The 27165-nt window shown below is 39.9% G+C and overlaps 1 protein-coding gene across 31 annotated transcripts in view; it reads left to right on the plus strand.

The window, feature by feature from the left end:
• The window catches only part of DROSHA (drosha ribonuclease III), a 120268-nt gene extending 96429 nt beyond the window's left edge, over window positions 1-23839 (plus strand). For all 31 annotated transcript variants that reach the window (XM_008536938.2, XM_070587135.1, XM_070587139.1 and 28 more), the window contains 9 exons: window positions 62-106; window positions 1621-1778; window positions 2937-3042; window positions 14275-14416; window positions 16091-16173; window positions 16265-16368; window positions 18764-18856; window positions 19686-19732; window positions 23424-23839. In XM_008536938.2, the coding sequence (XP_008535160.1) occupies window positions 62-106; window positions 1621-1778; window positions 2937-3042; window positions 14275-14416; window positions 16091-16173; window positions 16265-16368; window positions 18764-18856; window positions 19686-19732; window positions 23424-23554 (909 nt within the window). In that variant the 3' untranslated portion in view covers window positions 23555-23839. The remainder of the gene's footprint in view (window positions 1-61; window positions 107-1620; window positions 1779-2936; window positions 3043-14274; window positions 14417-16090; window positions 16174-16264; window positions 16369-18763; window positions 18857-19685; window positions 19733-23423) is intronic.
• The last annotated feature ends 3326 nt before the right edge of the window (window positions 23840-27165 follow it).

Below are 27165 nucleotides of genomic sequence, written 5' to 3' on the forward strand. Positions count from 1 at the left end.
AGTACTCTAGAGTGTGTTAAATGGCTCCCTCGAGCATTAAAGGCATCACTCCATTTTCCAGGACCTGCGCGAAGTCTGGCTCAATTATCCTCTCCACCCGCTCCAAGTAAGTGTGACCTCCCTGTCTCCAGTGAGCTTTATAACTCTGGGTATTCGTGGTACTTGAGTTGCCTTTTTTTCCCTCCTGCTTTTATCCTTTGATTCCCTCAGCGGCATGATGACTTGAAGCTTGGGTGTCAGAACTGGAAGGCTTTGGAACAAATAGTAAAATGAACCCATGCATTGCATTTAGGTGGTCTGGCGTGGGGTGGGGAAGCACTGGGAGTCGTCTTCCCTCACAAGGCAGGAACAACTACCCGTGTGGTTGTGGTTGGGTCTCCCCTCTCCCCACAAAAGTGAGATTCAAAACGTAGTATGTTGGCTCCAGTATATCTACATGGCTGCTATTAGAGAGAAAATAATATTGAAGCAAGCCTGGGCTTATTACAAAGTAGAACAAATACTAAATTAACATTCTAAATTATAACCTAATTTGGAGCTTAGAAATTGAAGACTTTGACTCAGATTGCCTAAAACATTGTAAATTAAAATTTTAGTACAGTTGCGATGGCTTTCTGCTCAAGATTTTGGAATTTAAAAGATCTACACATGGTGACACCCTTTTCCCTGATTGGTTTAAAAATTCTTGCTATTCTTTGCTTTTATTTCTATTTTACTTTGGAGATATACATATGTGCATATATGTATACATGTAAATTCATATATACATATTTTTATATATACACATGTATATGTATATTATATATAATAAGAATAATCACTAGTTGCTGAATTCTCTCATAAGAGGCTTTACAGTAATGGCATTAATTCAGAGTACTTTAGAAATATTTTATTAATATGAAATTGCCCAAAGTTGTTGAAAATGTACATTTTAATTATACTTTTCATATTTGCTTTCCTCCAGTTGTTAAAGGCTCATTGTTATGTGGAGCCTGCCTAGTGGTATAATAATCTCCAATAGAAACTGAATCCAATTTTACTGATGCTCGTTTGCCAAAATAGCTTGGTCCCTGGAAGACATGCAGTGGTCCAGGTGCTCAAATGCAGTGGTTTTCAGAGGGCTGTCCCCAGACCTGCAGCATCTCTGTCATCTGAGAACTTATTAGCAAGGCAAATTCTCTGTCCTTACTCCAGACATACTGAATCAGAAACTCCTGGGGTAGAGCCTGGCCGTCTGCATTTCACAAGCCCTGCAAGGGTGGTGATGAATGCTGAGGTTTGAGAACCACTGCATTACCACATGTAGATTCTCTACCAGCAGTTCTTCAGCTTGCCTCTTCCTTAGAGAGTTAGTATAATGCTTGGGATTTTGAACTATCTGTGTACAGTACTTGGCCTTGAAATTTGATAGGAGATTGGAAAATATTATTTGAGCCTTCTTTAAATATTAGATTTGTTTGCCATTCTAAGGGATGAGAAAGAAGCTTCCGTGTTTTATCGGCATTTCAGAAATGTCTGCCCACGGGAGAAGGAATTTTACAAAACACCAGCCTAGAATTGATAATTACTCTTGTAGCCAAAAACTGCACATGATTTTTATTTATTTCTCTTTTCCTGTAGCTGCAAGAGCCAAATACTGATCGACAACTTATTGAAACTTCTCCAGTTCTACAGAAACTTACTGAGTTTGAAGAAGCAATTGGAGTAATTTTTACTCATGTTCGACTTCTGGCAAGAGCCTTCACGCTGAGAACTGTGGGATTTAACCACCTGACCCTGTGAGTTAGAAGTGCTTGTGTAGTCCCAACGTGACCAGTTAGACAGGCAGCCCCACGCCTTGCTGTGTGCCCTTCAAAGGAATTGGGATTTCACGCAAATTTCCGAGAAAGTCACATCGTGAGATGGATGTAGTCCCAACGTGACCAGTTAGACAGGCAGCCCCACGCCTTGCTGTGTGCCCTTCAAAGGAATTGGGATTTCACGCAAATTTCCGAGAAAGTCACATCGTGAGATGGATGAGCAACCAGACAGTGGTGTGGACAGGGGATATGCCCCAATCCAGTATTTTTGGTCTCATTGTCAGGCATCTTATTTCTTCATAAATTATAAGAGAGTGTGAAGGAAGTAAAACCTTTTTCTGGAAAGGGGCAGACAGTAAATATTTTAGGCTTTCTAGATCATCTGATCTCTGTTGCAGTGACTTGACTCTGCCACAGTAGAATAAAAGCAGCCGTAGAAAAAATGTCAATGAATGAACATGGCTGAGTCCAGTTAAACTTTATTTACGAAAACAGGCTGTGGGCTGACTTTGCCCTCTAACCCCTGCTCTGGATGAGTGATTTGAAGATGAGCTAGTGAAATAAATAAGAAAGCAACCCAAATGTTATTTCTTTGTAGGTTGTTTTTATTCAGTTTTTGGCTTCCCTCCTACAAATCAAATATTCACAACTCTCTTTAAACTGTAAAGATTAAAGATTCTCGTCATGGATTTTTTTGGTTTCCTTAAACTGAATTCCAGATTTGAATAATGGAGTGTATATTTCCATAAGGAGGTAACAGTTTAGGAAAGAAAATTCTTGGGCCTTTTTGCTTTGTTTGGTCTCTATAGAGATTGTCTGTGCAAGATTATCGTCTGTACTATACTTTATTTTTCTAACTTTTGCTTCTCAGTTGCTACCAGGCATTATTTACCAGTCTTTATTTTAGCTTTTGTTTAATCCTTAGCTAGTACCCACTTTACTCTTCTTTGAAAGTCAACCTGTATTGACTCAGATCTCTTCTCAATTGAGGGGCCTTAGGGAATTGTATTCAGTTTTGGGCCTTAAAGCAAAATGAACACATTACTTTTTTAAATCATGGCTTTTTAAAAATTTGGGGTTTTTTTTGAAATCCACAGATGCTTATTGATCTCTTTACACTGCTGTTTCTTTTTTCAGAGGCCACAATCAGAGGATGGAATTCCTAGGTGACTCCATAATGCAACTGGTAGCTACAGAGTACTTATTCATTCATTTCCCGGATCATCATGAAGGACACTTAACTGTGAGTTTGTGTTAAATCGTTCCCTACAATAAGGTTGCTGTATAATAGAGAGTGAAGATTAGAAGAGCCAGATATGTATTTATGTAATTGATGACATGGTTCTTGGGGACTTGAGCATATCATGTAGTTTTGTCCATTTCATTATGCAAATTGTGTACAAAGCAATATACAATAAGAGCTCATTTTATACTCCTTCATTTAATGATTACCTACTCTGTGCAAGATGTTAAGCTAGGCTTCACTGGGGGAGCAAATATTCGTTGATGTCTAGTCTATCTGTAATGAGTATAAAAACTATTAGAAGAGATTAAAAATGTAAGTAAATAACTACAAATTCTCTCTCTCTCTTTGTGTATGTATATATGTATGTATGGTGTATGTGTGTGTGTATACACATACATTTACACTATAAAAAGTATAAGTCAGTAATTATAACTAGATACAAGGGCAAACCATGTTAAATATTATAAAGAGGAGTAGGTAAACTGCTACAATTGTGCTGTTTAGGAAAAAGTAAGATTTCTTTTAGCTGTGAAATTCCAAGAAGGTTTCATGGATATGATGATTTTGGAGCCTTTAAAGGTGGGTAGGACGTGGCCATTGGGTGTTAGTGGGAAGACACTTCTATGCAAAGACATTCCACACATTGGGACTCAAAACAAGGGCACAGTATGAAAAATCAGAAGCTTTGAAAGGCAGTAGAGACTCAGTTGGGCCAGACCACGGTGGAGTTGAAAGAGACTTATAGAGGCAAGTTTTGCTTTATGAACAAAGTGGAATGATCCTCATTCTTCTCACTTCTGTTTCATTTTATAAAACTTTATTGAGCTTTTTTATTTGCTGTGTACTGTTTTTACTCTGTGAAATTGATCAATAGTATGACTGGAATGGTGAACAAAACATATCTGGAAGCCAGTCATGATGATCTCTCAAGCCACAAGGAATGACCTTTGAGAAGTCCCTCTAGAATTGGGCATTGAGAAAGCAAATATTTTATTGGGCGAAGAAAAATGATAGTACACTATAAGATATTTTGTTAGCTCAGACTTTCTTCATTATTATTAAAGCAGATTAGTCTTTCGACTTTGCATCTCTACAGTTTTTATCTGTGTTTTGCTTTGAATAGAGTTGGATCTTATCTCTGCAACTGTGAAGCCTGGAAATGGTTTATGTGAGACACAAATATTGGAATTAGGGAGAATATGGTGATTTAGCTATGTTTAGATGTAATTTTTCAGTGGAATTTCTAAGCCCAACAAAATATGGTCCTTCCATTCACTCACTCAGTGAATATTGATTGTGTTCCTGCTATGTCCCATGTATCATTATAAGTGTTCAGAAATCAGCAGTACTCTTCAATTTTAACTTTGGTTGTAAATTAACAGTTTGATTACCACTTAAAGTTGACTGCTTTGGGATGGACTTGAAAATGTTTTCTTCTTGAATTAATGTTAAATTCTTAAGAACATATGAGCATTTACCAGAAATAAACTAATCTCTACTATCTTGCTCCATGTTAGGGAAACAGTAAATGCTCGTGCAGTATCTTCCATTGGGGAATAGACTCTGTAGCTGTCAAATGGCCGTATCTCAGACCAACTAGATACTCTGATGGCTAAACGGCTTGAAATAGAAATTCATTTTATGGCCATATAGAGGCTGCTGTTGAAAATGCGTGACTTAAATACACACATTTACCCCTGTATTCTCACAAAATTAACTGTGAATTCTAGGATTTTGTGGACGTAGGTGTTATAGATCAACAGGTTTACTGTTTCCCATCTTGGTCACTGCTTACGTGCCCACCCCACCCTCAGCATTGAACAGGTAATGAAACCAAAGCTCAGAAAAGCAGGAGTCTTGCCCAAGGTCTAGATGAAGGTAAAACCAAGACTATGTTAGAGACTTCAGTTTTGTGTTCTTTCCAAAATCATTTCAGTGCCATAACTGTAGTTTTATCCAAAATGTTCATCAACCTTGCTGTCTTAAAATTAGAGAATTTTGAATAGCTTATTAGAAAGATGTTAACAAATGACAAAATTATAATATGATGGTTTTATTAACTATATTCACTGAGAGCTTTCTTAGAAATCAATAGGACCAATAGATCTGCTGGCAAAACAAAGATTATTGGTCATCAGTTAAATACATATTTTAAAAGATATTAACTATTATCAACATTAACATGATCGCTTCCCTCCTTCCTTGAAATACCATCTTCCATTGGCTTCTGTCACCCTGCACTTTCCTGGTTTTCCTCTCACCCCTTTAGCTACTCTTTCAGCTGATGAATATTCCAGTATCCAAAAGACCACTCCTAGACTGTCTTCTCTTCTTAGGAGATCTCTCCTTAGCACACTTTTCCATGTATATCATGAGTTTCACTCTATAGGTAGATGACTTCCAAACAGATCTCTTTAGTCCCTTTTTTTTTGAGCTCCAGTCACAGCTGCATTTTCAGCATCTCCACATGTCCAAGACTGAATTTATAGTCGTCTCCTACCTGGGTCCTCTTCTAGTATTCCCTGAGTAATTGAGTGGCAACATCACCCATCCAGTGTTGCAAGTCAGAAACCTGGGAGTCATCTTTGATACCTCCCTCTACTGCCTTTCCCTATATTCCAGATCATTCACAAGTCCTGACAATGTTTCTTCCTGAGTAACCACCTTGTCTCCATCACCCAAATCCTCTCTACCAACCTCTGTCACCTGGACCACTGCAGTAGTTTCTGCACGTCAAAATGTTACAGGGATGCCTGACTACGAGACCCAGTTAGAAGGGGTGGCATTTATTAAACTGCAAAGGATGGGACTCTTGAGGTTGTATTTATACAAAGCACTGGGCAATGCACCACACTCACTTTCCCCCTGAGATGTATGCTGCTATTTGAAAAGCTGACCTTTGCCATTCCTGTGGACTTTCTTGTACTCTCCCGTGATGGACGTGGTCTCAGGCAGAAATCCTTCAGGAGGCCCAGGTTTCAGGCCTGTTGGACAGTGTTGCACCTTCTTACACTGCTCTTCCTGTGTCAACTCTGGTCCCATCCAATCCATTTTATATGTTGGCATCCAGTGGATATTTTTCACAGCGACTCCCCTGTGACCACACTAGCCATTCCTCTTCAGTCCACTCGGTTGTTCTCTTGCTTCCCCAGCCTCTTAAAATTGGAGCGCCCCAGTTCTCAGACCTCTTCTCTGTTCTTTCAACTTGCTCTCCGTGAGTGGTCTCATGGCTTTGAAAACATCTGTCCACTACTTCCTAATTTATGTCTTTAGCCTTTACTTCTCCCCCTAACTGCAGACTCTTATATCTATGCCTCTAAAGATATACTTGAATACCTAGATACATAGATATACTGAAATTCCTAGTTGGATTTCTGTTAGGCATCTCAAACCTAACTTGTCTAAAACAAAAATGATCTTCACCCTAAAACCTGCTTTTCTGTAGGTGTTTTCCGTATCATCGAGGATCATTCCATTCTTCTAGTTGCTCAGGCTAAAAACCTTGGAGTCATCCTTTACTCTTGCCTTTCTCTCATGCTACACTTCCTAGCCGTTACCTTAAAAGTTTTCACCAGCTCCACTGTAGTCACCCTGGTCTGGACCACTGTAATCTTTCTCCTAAATTACAACCCTAGCCTTCCAACTGGTCCATCCCCGTACCCCTCAGTCTATGTTCAGCACATCTAGAGGGATCTTTTTTTTTTCCCCTTAGGAAGATTCACCCTGAGCTGACAATTTTTGCCAATCCTCCTCTTTTCTTTTTTTACTTGAGGAAGATTAGCCCTGAGCTAACATCCCTGTCAGTCTTCCTCTATTTTTGTGTACATGGGACACCTCCACAGCTTGGCTGGTGAGTGGAGCAGGTCCGTGGCTGGGATCCAAACCCACAAACCCAGGCCGCGGACGTGGAGTGTGTGGAATTTTAACCACTTGGCCATAAGTCTGGCCCTAGAGGGATCATTTTTAAAAGGAAGTCAGATTACAACCCTCTTCTCTGCAAAACCTCCAAAGATTTCCCATCTTAATGGTAAAAGACAATGTTGTTACCTACAAGACCCTGTATGACCTGCCTGCCTGCTGCTGTCTCTGACTCTTCACGTTGGCCTCTGTGTGATTCCCACAGGACACTAAGTAAGCCTTTACCTCAGGGCCTTTGCACATGCTATGGCCAAATCCCTCACCTCCTTCCAGTCTCTGTTCAAATGTCATCTTATCAGTGATGGCTTCTTTAACCCATCCTGCTTAAATAGCAGCCTCTTCCCCTTGTTCCTAGCCCCGCTCCCCGAGCCTGGGACCTCATCTCGATTTACTCCTTTCTTCTTCTCCTTAGCATATTCTATGTATTTTACTTATTTAATGTCAGTCTGCTCTCATCAGAGTGTAAACTCCATGAGGGCAAGGGTTTTCATCTGTTTTCTTCATTCCTAATTTCGTGGGCCCTTGGAGAGTTCCTGACATATGAGTGCTCAGCAAATATACTTTGAATGAGTGATCGTCACATCCCAGTCTAATGTTCCTCCGTTGTCTTTGGATAGTGACTGAAGAACAAGCAAGGCCCTGGGTGCTCTGGCCTGCCCACCTGCCCAACCTCATGTCCTATATTCTTTTCACTCTGCACCTCTACACTGGCCTGCTTTGTCTTCCTCCAAGGCCCCTCCTGCCCCCGGACTTTGTACATGCTGTTCTACCTGGAGACCATCTGCTACCTGCGCTTATTCTCCTGTGCTTGGTATCGCCTACTTTGCTGTTAGGTGTCAGCTCTGGCATGACTTCTGGATGCAGGGGAAACTCCCTGGTGACCCCCCCCATCAAAATTCCGTGTTCTTTTCCTTCCTGGCACTTATTTCAGTTTGCGTATCCACTAGCCTCGTTTTTATTTATCACTGTATGCCCAGCAGCGCCTGGCGTATGATAGGCTCTCAATACGTATTTGATAAATAAATAAAAGAATGAGAGTTTTGCAGGTGGCTAAGTCGTGTACAGAGGGAAGAGGAAGTGGCACTGGAGGGAAGTGGCACGTTGTGTTATGTATAAGGATAGAGGGTGAACATTTATTTATGAATGTCTAAAGATTAAAATTAATTTAAAATCTGTGGACGATTGCTTATTGCAGTTGCATTGAGGGGGATGACAATTACACATTATTGTGATTAAAGAACACACAACTGCAGTAATTCACACTAGAAGGCATTAGTTAGCTTTGAGTCATTCCCTTCCACACTTGTTTTACAGAGAATAAGGACAGTTGAGCAAATGAAATTGTGGTTTTCAGGTTTTGAATGCTGATGGGGAAAAATATAGTGTTCTATAAGTTGGGTATTCAGAAAGCCTGCTTGGAAGGGAACGTCAGGCTTACTGAATTGTTCTAGGATGACTGACTTTGAATTGGGCTGTAGAGGGAAGAGATTCTATTTCATAGACTAAAGCTTTTGTTTTTTAGGAAAGAACCCACCCTGTAGGGTCAGGGTCAATAGCGAGAGAGTCTCAAAGAGCATTTGCTCAGACCAGAATGCCTATCTTGTCACACTTGCAAGTTTTAACACTTGCATGTGAATTTTCTCCTCTTTATTACTCTCTCTTAGCCTATGTGCTACCGAGCTCAAATGATTGCTAATGCCCCTGCCTGCTATGTGCAAGGCACCGTGCAGGCACTACCAGGATGAACTTGCAGACATTTTTGTTTGTTTTTAGAGGAATGATTTGGGATAATGAGAAATTCAGAAAGGGTTACAAATAGAAAGTTTGAGAACCAGTGATCTAGTCCCTCCCTGCGGCTTCCAGACAGCGCTAAGCATGAATCATTCAGACAACAGAATCTTAGCTAAAAGATCTCTTTGAGAGGATAGATTCCACAGCCTCCTGGTTGACAATTTCTCCGTCATTGACATAATTTGGCTCTTTATATCTGACCTGCATTCTGCCTGCTAGCATTTGTGTACCTTTTCCTTAGTTGTCATGGGGAATGGAGGCCATATGGCTACCACTCTTGGTATAATAGACCTGTGTGGCACATCACTGTCATTTTTAGTAGTATATTCTGCTTTCACCCATGCTCTTATATTAAAGTCCTCACAATAATCAATCACAGTCTACTTCTCTTACACTAGATGGCTCTCTTAGGTAGCTCGTACCCCACAGCTGTGGTTCCTCTTTAGGATTAAGAGTGAATAGAGGAGTTACAGGAATGACAATATGTTTCTTTGTTTTAAACTAATAAACCTTTTTCTTAATAAAATTTAAGTTTAAATTAATTATAAAAGGCTGCTGTGCTGAGATAATAGAAAACATCCTGGATTCTCAAAATCAGAATTTGAGATTTGTGTTATTGATGTTGGTCCCTGCCATTGCATCAGGAGCTCCGCAGCCCTTTTCTCAGCTTTACAGAGAGCCCTAACTACTGCTTTCTTCACTTTTTCTGGGAATTTCCAATTAAATTTTGTCTTTTTGGGGGGGTTAAAAAAAGTTGTTAAGGACAGCTTAGCACTTGGTAAAATGAAGAGCTGTGAGGACAGTGGGTGAACAGGTATCCAGAACATTTGCATTGAAAACAAATCCAGAGGAATTCCTAGACCTTTCTGTAAGTAACTCTTTCCCTGTAACTGAGGAGCAAGCATATCTTCCCTAATAATGAGGATGCTGTTGTGGATAACAAGAGCAGCTACGATTTCTGGTGTGTTTATTCTGTGCCAGTCATTGTACTTCGATTATATATTCATTTACTCTAATTCTCATTACAACCCTGTGAGGTAGGTCCTACTTTCTCCATTATATAGATGAAGAAACTGAGCTTCCGAGAGATTTAGTGACTCATACAAGGTCACTTTGCCAGGAAGTGGAAGGGCCCCAATTTGAACCTGGGCAGCTTGGTGTCAAATCTTTTGCTTTTTACCACTGCATCTAACATAAGGCATTGTTGGCAAAACTGTCTGTAACTATGTCATGCTCAAGTGGGTGTTTAATGTTCGTTTTCTAGATGTCTACTAAAAAATAAGAAGCAAGTATTTCCTCTTTGTAAAAAAATAATTTATAGCATCAACATCTGTAGGCTTTCCAAACTCATACCTTGCCCCATTCAAATCTATCCACCAAAATGATCTTTCTAGAATCAAAAAATTACCTTGCCATTGCTCCCACTTGACACATTTTGGGATTCCTCCTCCCGTACAGGAAGGTACAGACTTCTTTACAACACCTGCAAGAATCTCTGCCCAGAGGTGGCCAGCCTCACCTGCATCAGCTTCCCCCCTCGGCTGTCACTTCTCCTCCAGTTTCACCTAGTAGTCATCTTGCTGTGTCATGGCCTCTTGCTTTTGCCAGAGCTGTTCCTTCTTCCTGGAAAACCCTTTCCCACTGTCTTAGTCCATTCAGGCTGCTATAACAAAATGCTACTGCCTGGGTAGCTTAGCTACAGCAGAAATGCTCACAGTTCTGGAGGATAGAAGTCCAAGATCAGGGTGCCAGTATGGTCAGGTGAGGATCCTCTTCCAAGTCACAGACTTCTCATTCCCTCATGTCGTGAAAGAGATGAGGGCTCTTTCTGGAGCCTCTGTTATAAGGCCACTAGTCTCCTTTATGAGTATTCCACTGTCATGACCTCATCACCTCCCAAAGGCCCCACCTCCCAGCACCATCAGTTAGAGTTCAGGATTTCAACATATGAACTTGGGGGACATAAACATTCAGACCATAGCACCCACCCTTCTTCCACTGGCTGCCTCATTCTTTTTCAGTTCTGACTCTACGTTCATCAAAATCCACCTACATGAATTTTTAATTTTTTAATTTTTAATTTTTTTGGTGAGGAAGATTAGCCCTGAGCTAACATCCACCACCAATCCTCCTCTTTTTTGCTGAGGAAGATTGGCCCTGAGCTAACATCTGTGCCCTTCTTCCTCTATTTTATATGTGAGATGCCTACCATAGCATGGCTTGATGAATGGTGTGTAGGTCCGTACCCGGGATCTGAACCAGGGAACCCAGCGCTGCCGAAGCGGAGCGCACAAGCTTAACTGCTATGCCACCAGGCTGGCCCCTGAAGTTTTCTTTTAATGCAATGTATGAGTTATGTCCTCAGAAATTCTAATTACTTGGTTCTTGGAAGAGGCTTAGACACCAGTATCTCAGAAGCACCTTATGATTCTGATATTCCATCCAGGTCACCGACCCTCTGAAATGTCTTTACTCAGAGGTCAGCTCCTCCAGGAGGCCCTTTTGGAAAGCTAGGATGGAGAGGAGCACCTGCTCGCACCGTGGCCTCTGTGCTGTCACTGCAGCTACCGCAGTGTGTGGTGATGGCCAGTGTGTGTGTTTGCGGCTGCCTTTGGAGATTAGCAGCTTACAGAGGGCAGCAATGGGATATTGATCATCTCAGGATCTAGGGCTCCCAGCACAGGACCTGGCATAGAATTGGCCTCCACCCCTGTTGCATTGAGCTGCCATACCTTCAGGGGGGTTTCTGCCTTGTGATCCCCTGTTGATCCCACATGTTGGCAAACAGCATGATTCATTCTGAAGCAGAGTTCAGCAAAGGCCAAGGATAGAAACTGTCATTTAAAGAATTGCCATTTGGACTTTCTTGTTTAGGTAAAGAGCAAGGTCTTAACTCTTTTCAACTAATCTTCTAAATTTAAACTGACTCTAAAAATATGGATGATTTATAGCTTCCTTCCCCCCCACTGATTTTTGGTGCAGGCTCTGAGTTTTTGGCAAGAACTTTTAAAGATCTTACTTTCTGCTGGCCACCCTGCTGCTTTTAAGACCAGTCAGGGCATATCTTAAATAAAGCTAGAAGCATTTATGTTTCCTTCCTCCCTATTTTCCTCCTTCCCTGTGAGGCAGCATTACTGCACAACATTGAATGAGGAGCCCTGACTGGAAGGCAGCAGCTGGGCCCAGGAACCAGTGATGTATCATAGTTTGTGTGGGCTCATGTGTGCCTCAGGCTTGTTGGTTCTGAGGCATGAAAACTCCATATTTGCAGCCTAAATTAGAGTTTTTTCCTCTCACCAAAAGCGTGTATTGAGAGAGAACCAAACTTTCTCAGCATAGCCATATTCCCAAAATAGCCCCCCTATTTCCCCATGGCCTCTACTTTGAGAACCACCCCCTCATTAGAAATCCAAACCAAAAAGATAACTTCCTTCCAGCTCAATTACTCTGTAATTCCAAGATTCCCTGCTGATGGACTCCCTATTGGTTGGATCTTCTATTAACGTTATAGGCCTGTTTAATTTTGAGTTTCTCCACGGATATTAATTTTAATGAAATGCTTACTATATTCAAGAAAAGATAGAGTTGGAGGAAATAGGAGGAGGAAGGGAGCAGACAGACAAGCAGAGACAAAGAATAGTAGGTCTGTAACTCAACAGCAAGCATGGCTTATGAAGATCAAGTTGTATTTCTGCTTCATGAATCATTGTCAGACAAATTAAGAACATATTGTTACTTATTTATCTGTTGTCAAGGATGCAATCTCAGGCATTGAGAATAAATCTTGATTTTCATAAGCTCAGTTGACACTATGGAGCCACAGAGCATAAAACTTGCATCTAATAAACAAAGTGCGATGTGGAACGGCTTGGGGTGTAATACCAGCACAACTTACAACTGCTTCCTGCTCCTGGGCCCTGATGGCAGAGATAGTCCTTAGCAGGAAGGATTTTTAATAGACCAAGAATTTGTTATACAGTAGTCCCCTCTTATCCATGTGAGATGTGTTCCAGGATTCCCAGTGGTTGCCTGAAACTGTGGACAGTACTGAACCCTATATATACTGTGTTTTTTCCTAACATACATACCTATGATATAATTTAATTTATAAAATAGGCCCAGTAAGAGATTGACAATAACTAATAATAAAATAGAACAATTATAAAATATACTATAACAAAAGTTACCATAGATCTTAGCAACCTCGGCATACAGTTATTTTTCTTATCGAGAACTTTTACCTTTTCACTTAAGAGAAGCACTTTACAGCTTCTCTTTGGCATATCCAAATTGCCAGCTTTGGTCCTCTTGCACTTGAGGGACATTATTAAGTAAAACACAGGCACTGTGATACTGTGACAGTGAGCTGATAACCCAGACGGCTACTAAGTGACTAACAGGTGGGTGGCATATACAGCATGGATGCACGCTAGACAGAGGGATGATTCACACCCTGGGCAGGGATGGGGCGGGATGGCCCGAGACGGCTCGAGATTCATCATGCTAGTCAGAATGATGCACAATTTAAAACTTAGGAATTGTTTATTTCTGGAATTTTACATTTAATATTTTCTGACCACAGTTGACCAGGGGTAACTGAAACAGTGGAAAGTGAAACCGTGGATAAGGGGGGGACTATTGTATCTGCTATAAGAAACTTTCTAGTTTTAGGTGCCTTTTTCCCCCAAATCTTAGAGACTGGGGATAATTACTTTCAGTTTTTGTTTGGTGAGTTCCCATCTTTGTGTCTACCCTCAGCCTCCCTCCCCACCTTTCCCCTAGTGAGTGGACTTTGAAAAAGTATAACTCAGGATACGTAGTATAAATCTTTAGAATAATAATAAAAGTAAAAATGTTAATAAATAATTTAAATATTTTATATAATACCAAAACATCACTTCCTGAAGTCCTATAATATCAGAATTAGCGTGAATGCCATGAAACTTGAAGCTTATTTTAGACTTTTAAAAAATGCTCTTTTAAAACTCATATACAGTGACAGAAAGCAGGTTGAGTTTGCCTGGTGCGAGGTGGATTGGATCGATTGCAGAGGTGCACAGAGAACTTTTTTGGGGTGATGGAAATGTAGAAGGTTGTGAAAACTCATCTAACTATACTTAAAATGGGTGCATTTTATTGTATGTAAATTATACTTCAATAAAGTTAATTTTTAAAAATTTTAATGCTCCTTCATTTTTAGTATCATTAAACTTAATGGAAGCTATGACCTTTAATCATGGTACAGCATGCCCCCAACACTGCTCGCTGCTACTAAACAGCTAAATGAACTATTTAAATGTCAGGTCAGATCCAGGAGCAGAGTAAGTTATTAAGGAAGCTAGAAGCATATGGAGTTTGGAGTTTGTCACTGCCGCCTGGTGATAGTGGTTGAGGACTTAAGCCATCACTTATGTTGGTCTCCCTGTCAGTGAGATGGTCTCAGACTGGTTAGGCCCAACACAGGAGCAAGAGACCAAAAATGAAATGGTTTCTAAACATATCTCAATTCCTTTTGGCCAGTTGTTGCGAAGCTCTTTGGTGAATAACAGAACTCAAGCCAAGGTAGCGGAGGAGCTGGGCATGCAGGAATACGCCATCACCAACGACAAGACCAAGAGGCCCGTGGCCCTGAGGACCAAGACCTTGGCAGACCTTTTGGAATGTGAGTGCTACGAAGTGTAGCTTTTCTCTTAACCTGCAGATTCAAAGTTTAAATCAAATGAACCAACATTTATCCTTCTTCTTACTATTATCTTCTGACTACAGAAACCTCTGTTCTATTTTTAGTTTTATTTATGCTTTCCTCCAAAGATTGTTTGAAGGAGAATAATTTGGAATTAAGACATGTGAATAAGGAATTTTATGGTCAATCCGTGTTCAGTGGTGTCGTACCCCCACCCACCCTGTGTCAGTACCACTCCATCCTAACACTCAGCCATCACGTCCCTCTGTGTGAAACAGTAACAAAACATGAATATTGGTAATAGTGAATCGTAGCACTTTTTTGCCACTCAGCATCCTTTATATAGGGGCATAGAAGAAAGAAGGATAATTTATTCACTAATTAGTAAAACTATTATCCATTGTTTTGAATGAGCTCAAAGCTCTATGGACAAATATCATCTTCTGCAGTTTCTGATACGGTCTTGTAGCATTATAAATAATCCTATTATAGCTAACTAAAGGATTATATATGTAATTTTATTGTTTCTGATACTACTTCAAAATAAGTGGGCCATTCACTGGGCCTTGGAACTTGATTTTAATGCTATAGTTTTGTTGGGGTTTTTTTTTGCTGAGGAAGATTCACTGTGAGCTAGCATCTGTTGCCAGTCTTCCTCTATTTTGTATGTAGGTTGCCACTTCAGCATGGCTGACAAGTGGTGTAGGTCCACGCCTGGGATCTAAACCTGTGAACTTGGGCCACCAAAGTGGAGTGTGCTGAACTTAATCATTATGCCACAAGGCCAGCGCCATGTTATGGTATTTTTGACCATTGGAATTATGTACAAATGTTAAAGTCTACCATGTAAAACCAGCTCATTTACAAAGTGCAAAGGCAACCTGACTAGGGAACTTAAAGGACTACTTTTTCAATTAAGGAAAAGAAATTTAAAGATTAAAATTACAAAAAAATTAAGTTGACTGGTCGATCTCACTGCCATTTTTTTGTTTTTAGCTCAATGAAAGCTATTTTTATTCCTACTTTAAATTCACCATTTGTTTACTTGGTTAAGATACCTTTTAATGAAGTCACCTTTGGGATCACCATTTATTAATGCACAGTTGGATATATTGTTATATTGTCATGAAGCCCAGTATTAAATTTTTCTCTATTTGGGCAGATTGAATCTATAAATTGTCCCATTTCTGTTTATGTATGTAACACAGCCCCTCGTTAAGTGGGTGATCTCAAGATTGGTGTTGAGAATGGCCGGTGCCAAGGATGTGCTCATTCTGATGTCATATCTGATCTTGAAGCTTTATTTTGATTTATTTGACGTTATAGCATGGTTGGGTTCCCGGATATTGTTCTTTCTCTGTGATATAACAGCATTTTGTGTATCATTTTAACTAACTGTTCACTTAGTCCTTAGTTAACCATAACTTGGTCTTTGTACTCTATGATTTTGTGTCTTAATCACACATGTAAATTGCCGCTTCTAATATTAGTGATAAAGAGTAGATTTTCTTGGAAGAAAGATGAAATGGTAACGCTAAAAAAATAAAGAGGACTTGGAAGTTGAAAACCTTATTAAGATGTTTCTTTAAAGTCTTGATCTCTTTCTGGTAAATGACAGCACATTGTGGTTTATTTTTAAATGTTCTTTTTCAGCATTTATTGCAGCGCTGTACATTGATAAGGATTTGGAATATGTTCATACTTTCATGAATGTTTGTTTCTTTCCACGATTAAAAGTAAGCCTATATAAAATTTAAATTGGTTGTATGCTTTATGCTTGGTGATTCCAGAACACATTACTAAATACTTTTTTGCGACCTGCTGCAGGAGTTCATTTTGAATCAGGACTGGAATGACCCCAAATCCCAGCTTCAGCAGTGTTGCTTGACACTCAGGACAGAAGGAAAAGAGCCAGACATTCCTCTGTACAAGTAAGTCCTCGCTGCCCGCAGGCCGTCGGATCCCGTGAGCTTTGAGTTGATGCTCCATGAGCCTGGAGGGAAAACTAATCCCTGTGGGGTGATGATGACAAGGGCCTTGGATTGAGAGGTCTTAATTCTGCCTCTGGGCCCAACACTGAAGCTCTTTGGGCCTTGAAGTATATTAGCTCTAAGTAAGCGAGTCACACTCGATTATCATGCTTCCTCCCAGCTCTAAGATGCCCTGTGAACTACTAGGAAGACATACGGGTAGATCAAGATAAAAAAAATTTGAATTAAATAGTTTATATACATTTTTATATTAGTCTTCTTATTTCTTGTCACCTCTGCTGGGCTGTGCATCCAGATTAGAAGACCACGTATGCTTATTTGTAACACTGTTTGGAAGTCTCTCCACTCCTCTTTGAAGCCCTGTTGGCCTCTGTCCCTGCGGCCTGACGGATGAGCTCACTGGCTCTCAGGCGGTCACCGTGAGAAGCAGGGCAGTTCTTCACTGCTGCTGTGTCATTCAAATAGTTGGATCTTTTCTTCTCAGAATGTGTATCTGAAGCTGCCATGTACTTTGGAATGTCTTTAGTGACAAATCTTTATCCTTTGAGTAGTAGCCAAAAGTCATTTAAAAGGAACACAGGTCGTGACACACATAACCCCAGTTCTGATGAAATAGAGTAATTATCTTGAGACATGCGTACATGTTGATTCAGAAGGTAAATTTCACAGAGGAAGTACAAAGGGAATATTATCAGAATAGCTGGGTGCCTCCCAAGGTATTGTCTGGATATGTGTTTTTAAGGATGTTTAAAAATCTAGTTTCAGGGGCTGGCCCCATGACCGAGTGGTTAAGTTCACACGCTCTGCTTCGGCAGCCCAGGGTTTCACTGGTTTGGATCCTGGGTGCGGACATGGCTCCGCTCATCAAGCTATGCTGAGGTGGCATCCCACGTGCCACAACTAGAAGGACCCACAACTAAAAAGAATATAGAACTATCTACTGGGGGGCTTTGTGGAGAAAAAGGAAAAATAAAAAACCTTTAAAAAAACTAGTTTCAATCCTGATTTACCCCTCGTCTGTGTGCACACTTCATTGCAAGCACACACATTTGTGTGAGTGTCCATGTGGAATAAAAGCCCCCCTCCTGTGGACTTTCTCAAACTTCAAAATCCTTAAGGAAATACACCCGAGTGGCAGCCAGGAATTTTAAATCCTTTTTAATGTTTTTATTTAATAGTCACAACACGTTATAGGCTTTTTTGCTACAAGAAAAACCGAGGCCAAGAGAAGGTTGAGTCACCCCGTAGCAAGCCGCTGTAAATTGTCCCAAGAAGCTGTCACTTGCTAAACAATGTTTCCTTTATTTATCGGTTAAAAAAACCCCAAATGTTTAGAAATAGCACTTTAATATGTGCCTAATAAGCATAATGAATATCCAAACTGGATTACATGAAAGGCTCAAAGTATTTCCTCATCAAAGTGATAATTAAGGTTCAATAAAGAAAGCGAGGAGGATAAACTTCTCATGGGGCAGGCATGATTACTATAATAAGTGCTACCTCAAGGAAGCCATCCGTGCAATTTCATGCCCCAGAGTTTATAAACACAAAGGAAATGACTGCTCCCTTCTCATAAATCCCCCAAATGAAAGCACACGAGGAGCTTGTTCTTTTTTATCAAGATGATGGGGTGGTTTTACATAGTTTTTTCAAGATTACTGTGTTCATTCCATTATCTTGTTGGCTACTTTTAATTTCCCTTTTCCATGAAGTTATCAGTTTTACCACGTTTGAAATCTGCACCATGTCCTTAAAACCCAGAGTACCTGGAGCTTTGTTTTTTGGCAGTTGTGCTGTGTACTTGGCATTGTAGCGTGCCTCTGAAATGATCTCAGATGTTTCAGAAATTAAATATGTTTTCTGATCTTTTAGATAAGATACCAGACATTAGAAAGAGTCCATAAAGGGTGTGAAACCATTGAGATGTATTACCCAAATATGTATTACTTTTAGCTGTGATTACCACAAAACAATGAACAGACTGAAATGGTTAACTTTTCTCTGATAAAAGTTTGTTAATTTTGTGACATTTGGAATATACACACTTTGAAATTGTTTAAAAATATTTTATACTTCACTGTTAGCCTTCAGATACTATTTATAATACTTTGGGGAAAAATATATAAAAGTCCAGTGAAGGATTTTAAAAACTTCCTACTTCCAAAGCTCTCTCTGTCAGGTTAGCACATCCAAAACTTGCTCCTTTAATTTTCTTGTTATTGTCACCTTCCTCTCTCCAGGCAATAAGTACATGGGTTTTTTCTGGAGAGATATATTTGCAGTACCAATTAAATAACACTTTGCCATCATTACTGTTCTTTCCTTCCCCTTTCAGGACCCTGCAAACGGTGGGGCCATCCCATGCTAGAACCTACACTGTGGCTGTTTACTTCAAGGGAGAAAGAATTGGCTGTGGGAAAGGACCAAGGTACGAGGAGGTGGTACTTTCTCTTTCTTCGAATGAAATCCTGAGTGTCTGAGAAGTCCCTACTCGATATTTCCCAGTCTGCAGTCCAGCCTTTGTAACTTAGAGTATGGCGTGTTTGAGAGTAGTAGCAAGTGAATCCCAAGGATTAATGTCCTCACCACGCCCAGCCCCAAACTTGAGAATGGGCGTTGGACAGTGGGAATGCCATTGCCTAAGGGGCTTTGGCCACCGTGAGAAAACCATATTACCTGGTGCACAGGTAAGGTCTGTCCAGTTTTAGTTACCTGACGGAGGAGCCAGTGTTGCTGCAAGCATTTTCTGAGCCTCCTCGTGCATGACACAGCCATTAGACATTTAATCTGTCATTGCTGCTCTCTTGAGCTTTGTGGAAATGTTCACATCTTCAGGTAAAAAGAATTACGTATGTTATCACCTTTCTTTGAACCCTTTAGTCTATATCTTAAACTGAGAAATGATTTCAAATCTGTCTATACGTATATTTTTTTACTTTTTGCCTCTTAAACTTTACACTGAGGATGTTCAAATTTAAGTAAGAAAGACTTCAGACAATATAAATGGAAGGCATTTTATTGCAGTATTAAAAGTGTGCAACAAATAACTTAAAGAGGCTTTGTGCAAATAAATGACGTTTCTGCATGCCCTTGTGTCTGTTCGTATCTGTGCAATTCAGTATGTGACAGTAGAAATAATCAGATAAAATTTTATGCACCATACATGAAAATCTGCCTGAATAATTTGTAGCCATACCTTGTGTTTTTGAAAAAAATCTTTAAATTAAAGTGTATCTTACCTTTATTTTATTTAATAGTATTCAGCAAGCGGAAATGGGAGCAGCAATGGATGCACTTGAAAAATGTAAGCCTATCTCTTTTTCTATAATTATATGTTTATAATTTAATGACCGTTTTATGGAAAGAAAATAGGGAAACAGAAAAATGGTAAGTACTGATAAAATGTGATCTTCTTTTCTTCGTAATTATTCTCCACACAGAGCGCAGTAGAATGTAAGATATGTATAAAGTGGGCTTATAATTTTTTTAAAAAGTGTTCCCGAATGCTTTTTGATTTCCAGTTTCCTTTTTTGCATAGAGTCCCACTCTCAGCCCAGGTAACCCATGTGAACAACTTAGTGTATTTCTTTCTATGTATTTCTCTATATTTCTAAAATCTTGTACATGTGAAGGTTTTTTCTCGTTGGCTTTTGGCCATTGTGTTATTGGAATGGGATATTTACATATTTGTCTGCATCTTTCTTTTCTCGCTCAGTAATACTTCATGGGCAGCCCTACAGGTCATAGTGGCTCCAAATTCATTCTTTCTTAATGGCTGCATAATATTTCCTGCTATGGATGTGCTGTATTTTATTCAGTTTTTAAATTATTGGTGGACACTGTTTCTGGTTTTTTATCACTGTCAACAATCAATGTCTAGATATTGATGCTTTTAGTTCTGTGGGATAGATTCCCAAGAGTGGGATGGCTGGGTTGAAGAAACTTCAATTACATAATTGACTAATTATGGAATTAGGGAACTGCATAGTCTTTTGTAAATCGAAGGCTTAAGTGCAAGAAATTTTTCTTTGGAGGTATATTGTGCTGCACAGCAGAACCTGTGGGCAAAACATGACAGTGCAGTTCTATTATGCTTCAAGTACCAGCTGCGTGTGGGTAAGAGCAAAGAGTGGGAAGCTCAGTCAAGAGGCCCAGGATTCTCAGCTGTGGCGGAGATTCCAGGAAAGACAAGAAGGCCAAGCGCCAAGTGGAAATCGGCAGACAGTAGCTTTCTGGGGGTGGGAGGAGGGAGGAGGAGTTAGTAGGGACAGAAGCTCGTGCTACCAGAGTCCAGTGTCCACGGAATCATCACTGAGAGTTTTAAGTTGTCTCTGTTGGGGAGTTTTTTCATCCGTTGTATATAAATGTAGAATCACATATTGAAATAAAAGTGAGATTCCATTTTCATCTATAAAATTGTTAGTAGTTATCTTTGGAGTTATTTTGTTTGCTTTCAGCCACAAAATAGTACTAGAGAGATGGCCTACTCTGAGACTGACCTCCATGTACACTTTGGTAGTGGTGAATTATTTAAATTGCTGGAAAGTCCTCAAAGAAGTTCATATTCTTTGATCCAGAGATCTCATTACTAGGAGTCAAACCAAGGGAATAATTGGAGTTATGAATTAAAGTTCACGTACCATGATAATCATGACAACTTGATTTATAATAGCCATCAGTCAGTCAATCAATCCATAATCAAACTGCATGTTTAACAGTAGGGAAATGTTTAAATAAATTATAGTATATCCCAAAGGTTGGCAAACATTTTCTGTAAAGGACCAGACACTAAATGTTTTAGGCTTTACAGCCCATACAGTCTCTGTCATAATTACTGAGCTCTGTCGTTGTAGCCCGCAGGCATGGATAGTATGCAAACGAATGGATGTCTGTGTTCCAATGAACCTTTTTTTACTAAATCAGGTAGAGGGCTGTCTTTGGCCTGCAGGCAATAGTTTACCAACCCTTGTTTTGTTCAATGTTGTAATATTTTGCAGCCATTAAAATAATATTTTTGAAGACTAATGATGTGGGAAAATGCTTATACTGGAATAAGTGAAAAAAGTGTACCTATACAAATGTCCCTATACTGTACTCTCCCAATGTCGCGGTGGGTGGAGGAATGATTTTAAGCGTTTGTGTGTCTGTGTAGTATATACACACATTTACGTTGTGTATGTATGTGTGGAAGGTAACTTACTTCATAGGAAAAGGCCTGTAAGGACAAAAGTTTGTCAATGGTTAGATCTGAGTGGTGGGATTTAGTTTTTTAATGCAAATTCAATTTCACAATAGAATTTATTGAGGAAGTAGGGTGCGTTTGGTAGAAACTGCTTTATAGCTAACTCTTTGGATTTGTTTGATTTATTTTTCTTCAAGTACTTACACAACTTGAAACCTTTGTTTTATACAATATATAAGGAATCAATTTAATATCATTTAGGGAATAGGATTTTATGACTATTTTGTTTCTAAAACCCAGATGTCACATTCCTCTTGTTTAAAATCAGTCACTGACTCTCAGATGTACAGGCTCTTTGCTGATTCACCACTTGCCTTTCCGATGCTTTTCCTACCACCCTGTCCCTGTGCTTTCTCCCAGCTGGGGTGAGGATGGGACACGGGATAAAAAGGAAGGAAAAGAAAATTTAGGGATCTACTGTGTATTTATAGCCACTTTTTTTTTTTTTTTTCAGCTTTTTTTTTTTCTTTTTTAAAGATTTTATTTTTTTTCCTTTTTCTCCCCAAAGCCCCCGGGTACATAGTTGTATATTCTTCGTTGTGGGTCCTCCTTCTAGTTGTGGCATATGGGACGCTGCCTCAGCGTGGTTTGATGAGCAGTGCCATGTCCGTGCCCAGGATTCGAACGAACGAAACACTGGGCCGCCTGCAGCGGAGCGCGCGAACTTAACCACTCGGCCACGGGCCAGCCCCTATATCCACTTTTATTATGCTTCAACCTTGACAAAAACAAACCTGCTTTTCCCTAAACATGCCACACTCTCCCACGTCTCTGAGTCTTTGTATTTAAATTTGAAGTGTGCCTCTTGTATATCACAGTCCCTTACCCGCTTACACAGAACAGTGTCATTTTTCCTCTGTGTTACCAGGTAACTTGTGTCGTTCTCATTCATGCATGGCTCCCTTTGTGAGGTTTGTTGTTAAAGTATCTGTCTGTTGACTGTGTGTGTAAAATGACTTTTTTTCTTGCTCCATATTTGATTTCTTACTCCATTGCTATACTTGTTAGATACCACAAATGACAACAGAATTGTAAAATTTTTAAATCTTAGTTAAGATTTCCACTGTGTCAACACTCTTGCACAGGGTCAAATATCAAATTAACCGTAGCTTAAACTATGCTGTCGAGTGACGTGTTTCCTTTAACTAAATGAAAGTGCTCTCCTTGAGTTGCTCTTGCCGATGTGGCTTTGGGCTTGTCGTGGTAAACTTCAAAAATAGAATTATCAGAAATAATGACTTAGACTGTGGCCTCCTTTTGTCCATCGGATCTTTTTTTTTGCTCTTTTCAGAAACTTTAGTTTTTGGTAAATAATGGTGTGATAATATCACTATTTGTTTGAAGTTTTTGGTTTGAGCTTTGCAAGAATATACAACTCCATTTTATTATATCCTTTAATCTCTCCTTGAAAATCACTAGTTGCTTGGAGAACTTTGTTAAAACACCTAGTTGGAAACATTCTGAAACCACATGTCTATGTTTTAACATTTCTGTATGTTTCAGTATCTTTCATGCTCAAGTTCACATCAGATATTGAAATCTAGAATCAGGGGTGCTGATCCAGACTTCCGTTGTGTTTCTGAACGATCAAAGAATAAAGAAAAAAACTGAACAATTTTTTTCTTTTGCCTTACAAAATATGACTCTGTATTTCATATGAATATATGTTTATATGTGTATATGTTCAGTTTGCATCATTCTTTGCTCTAGTGGCTATCCTTTATTAAGTATAAAATATATCTCCTCGTGTCAGATAACTTTCCCCAGATGGCCCATCAGAAGCGGTTCATTGAACGGAAATACAGACAAGAGTTAAAAGAAATGAGGTGGGAAAGAGAGCATCAAGAGAAAGAGCCAGACGAGACTGAAGACATAAAGAAATAAAGGAGAGCACGGAAGTGGTGGTGTATTTACTTGCTTCATAACTGTGACTGTTGCCCATTGAGGCCTAGCCCAGTTTTCCTACAGACAAGGAATGAAGTTTGCCCATTGAAATAAAACCCGAAGTCGAATCATCGTTGTTTCACTGATCTCATATTCTGTTTGTAGCTGGATGGTTTCTGTTACAAAGCGTTTGATTTCTCTTCTGTTTAATGGAAACCTTCACTGTAGTGGATGTGCATCTTCCCTTTTATTTTGTTCTTTAAACAATAAAATTCGAAAAGAATATTCTATGTGCAATAGGTCCTGTTTTTTCTATCTCTGAGTTTGTGACTCTAGACTTTCAGCTGACAAGTGAAAAATTCGCCTTACCAGATATTTGGGCTACGCTCTATTAACATCTGTATTTTTTGAAATCTCTGGATTATCAACTAGATTTTTCAGCTTTCATCTGAATGTTTATCATGTTCTCAGCTGCAAATACTGAATTTACTCCTCGCTAAGGAGTGAATCCTTTGTAGAAGGAATCCCTTTAATATTTACCTGGCTAATGGGAGTGGGAAAGACTGATCTTTGAGTCACATATATTCGTTGAATCAGTAGGATGGGGGAGAAATCATGATTCTGAGCCAGACGACACTTTAAATTACGTGCTTTCACCCTGGGGTCGGTGGACTCTTTACGAAGTTCACAGAGGGACTTGAGAGAAGTCTCAGAACCTCCTGAGGTCCTATCCAATTTTCCGTGTCTGTTGGGTTTTGGGATGGAGGGGATCAGGAAAAGGAGGGTTGATAGCTTTCACCAGCTCAAAGTGGTCCCTACAATGAAGGGCTAGCATTACATTAAAAGACATAATATTTTTTTTAAAAAATGTTACTTTAAACTGAACATCACTGATTTCTTATTAATAAAGGGAAAACTTTTTTAAAAGGATGTGTTTTCCTTCATTATTTTAGCAAATATACAGTGAGTGCCTCCTATGTATCAGGCACTGTTCTAGGCTCTGGGCCTGCGGCAGTGAACAAAATAAAACTCCCTGCCCTGGGGAGCTGGTGCCAGTGTAGGAATACACACAGTAGACAAGGTGGTAAAATGTATGTTACAGGGTGATGTAGGTAATGGCCAAAAATAAAGCGGGGAGCTGCGATGCGTGCAGTTGTCAATTGGGTGGTTGGGGAGATCGCCCTATGAGGGTATCATTTGAGTTAAGATGAGAAGGAGGAGAGGGATTGAGTCATTCAGCTACCTGGAGGATTTCTTGTTTATATAACCGTTAATGTTACACATTCATTGTTGAAAATTTTGAGAATGAATTGCTTTTATTAGCAGGAGAAAGAAACAAATGTTACTTTGGAAATGTTGTGGAGGAAGTAGAAAGCATAAGCAGAAAAATAAAGCACCTATGATTCCGTTACCTAGGGATTTTTAATATTGTCAGACCTTCTATGTATATACACACGTACACACGTGCATTCAAGTGTGCCTTAACAATAGGATACCATACGTATGGTTTCCATAACCTTTCTTTTTTTATTAACTAACATATCATGCATATCTCTCAGTGCTAAATCCACATTTACATTTACATTGAAGGCTGTATATCATATATGCCAATTATTTATGTACCGTAATTTACTGACTAATCTAATAAAAGATATGTAGGTTGAAAGCAATTTGTTTTTGTTATAAACAATGCTGTCACATACATCTCTGAAGGTCTGTTTGCACACGCATGCACACACACATACACACATTAGAGAGAGAGAGAAGACCTCTCTAGGGTTTCTTAATTTGTCAATCATAGAACTGTAAGATGGTGCCTGTAAGAAAAGGTTGTCCTGGGGCCCCTCCTCCCCACAGATAGCTGGAGGACTGGAAGGGAAAGAATGCTGCATTCGTCAGTGACCTTGAAAATGTTGCAAGCAAAAGCAAAAAAGCAAGGGAAAATATTTGAACTGTTTTTAAACAAGCACTTCAACTGTCTTTCATGTGCATCAAAATAACGCCAAAGCCAACATGCTATTTGGGACCTTTTACTGGACCTTGACTTTCCCTCTCTTTAGTATTCTGGCCTTTTTCAGGTTGTCTCTCCATATTAATGGCTCCTGAAACCTGAAGAAGGTAAGTCCATAAGACACTGGAGTACCTCTTGCAGTGAAACATGTCAAACATACCATTAGGGCAGGTTAGCTCCATGGGCTCTGTAGAGCAGTAATGAGGCCAGCACTCAAATTCTGTAACTAGCCACATAGACCAACTCAGCAGGCCACTGTGACTGGTTTCCACCCTGCCTTCTACCCAACCCAACCCAGTCCTCTCACCTTCCAGTTCTGCTTGTGAGAAGCGCCAACAAGAGTGTACATTCGTACATTAATTTCAACTGTGTTAAGTCCTGTTATTCGTGAAGGCTGAATATGAAGGTTCCTTCTCACAAGTCACTTGGGTTCTATTTGGGGAGACAATTAAGTGATGGTGCATCTGCAGACAAAGGGCCTCTAACTGAGTCTGGGAGGGGAAGGAGGGACAGTAGGCCAGACAGGGAAGGCTTCACAGAGGGGTTGAAACTTGAGTTGACTGAACCTTGCAGATGAGAGGGAGCTTACAAGATAGGGGAGGACATTTCCTTCCAGGGGAGAAACAGGATTGGGTGGCAAGAAAATAGGAGGCTATTGTGGTACTCCATAGGAGATGTGATGAAGGCCTGAAGCAAGGCATTGGGAATGGGGTGCTGGGATAGAGCAGACTTGAAAGATACATAGGAGGTAGAACCTACAGGATGTGGAGTGGGGCAAGGTATCTCAATCTTGGTACTATTAACGTTTTGGATCACATAATTCTTTGTGGGGAGCAGGAGGGACTGTCCTGTGCACTGTAGGATGTTTAGCCGCATTCCTAGCCTCTACCCACTAGAAGCCAGTAGCATCCCTGCCCCCAGTGGTGACAACTGAAAATGTCTCCAGACGTTGCCAGATATCCCCAGGAGAGCAAAATCATCCCTGGTTGAGAACCACTAAAGTAGGAGAAAGGAATTGGAAGAACACCAGGCTAATTTTTTTACAATCAAGATACAAACTATTTATAGAAAAGCAGAGTTAGAAAGAAAGGTGTTGAGTTCAGTTGGCAGTATTGAACTTGAGGGGCCTGTGGGATGTCTCTGGAGATGTTGAATAAGCAGTTGGATACATGGTTTTGTAGCCCAACAAAAATATTCGAGCTAAGGTATAGATTAGAAACAGACTCAGAAACCTCTGTGGCGTTAGTACATCTACAAAGGAGAACATTGTTTTTCCCAGGTTGGAGACAGGAAACCATTCCAGTGATGTATTGCTTTGAAACTGTAGGCTTCATACATGAGATAAATTTACACCAGAGAAGGAACTCAACTCTCATCTGAACTATTTCATCGCTAGATGAGATTTTCGTAAACCAGTTTGGCTATTTCAGAATTTCTATCATCTTAAGTTTGTGAAGTTTTTGTGAGATTTCCCCACAGTTATCTTCCACAAATTGAAGAAGACCCCTTGTGAATTACGTGGGTTTCGTGGGATTATTCTGAAGTGGGAGTAGCCACATGTTTATCTAAAGCCTTGCAGACAAGTTCCCTACAGCTGCTA

The sequence above is a fragment of the Equus przewalskii genome, chromosome 20, assembly GCF_037783145.1.
Source record: "Equus przewalskii isolate Varuska chromosome 20, EquPr2, whole genome shotgun sequence".
Taxonomy (NCBI): Eukaryota; Metazoa; Chordata; class Mammalia; order Perissodactyla; family Equidae; genus Equus; species Equus przewalskii.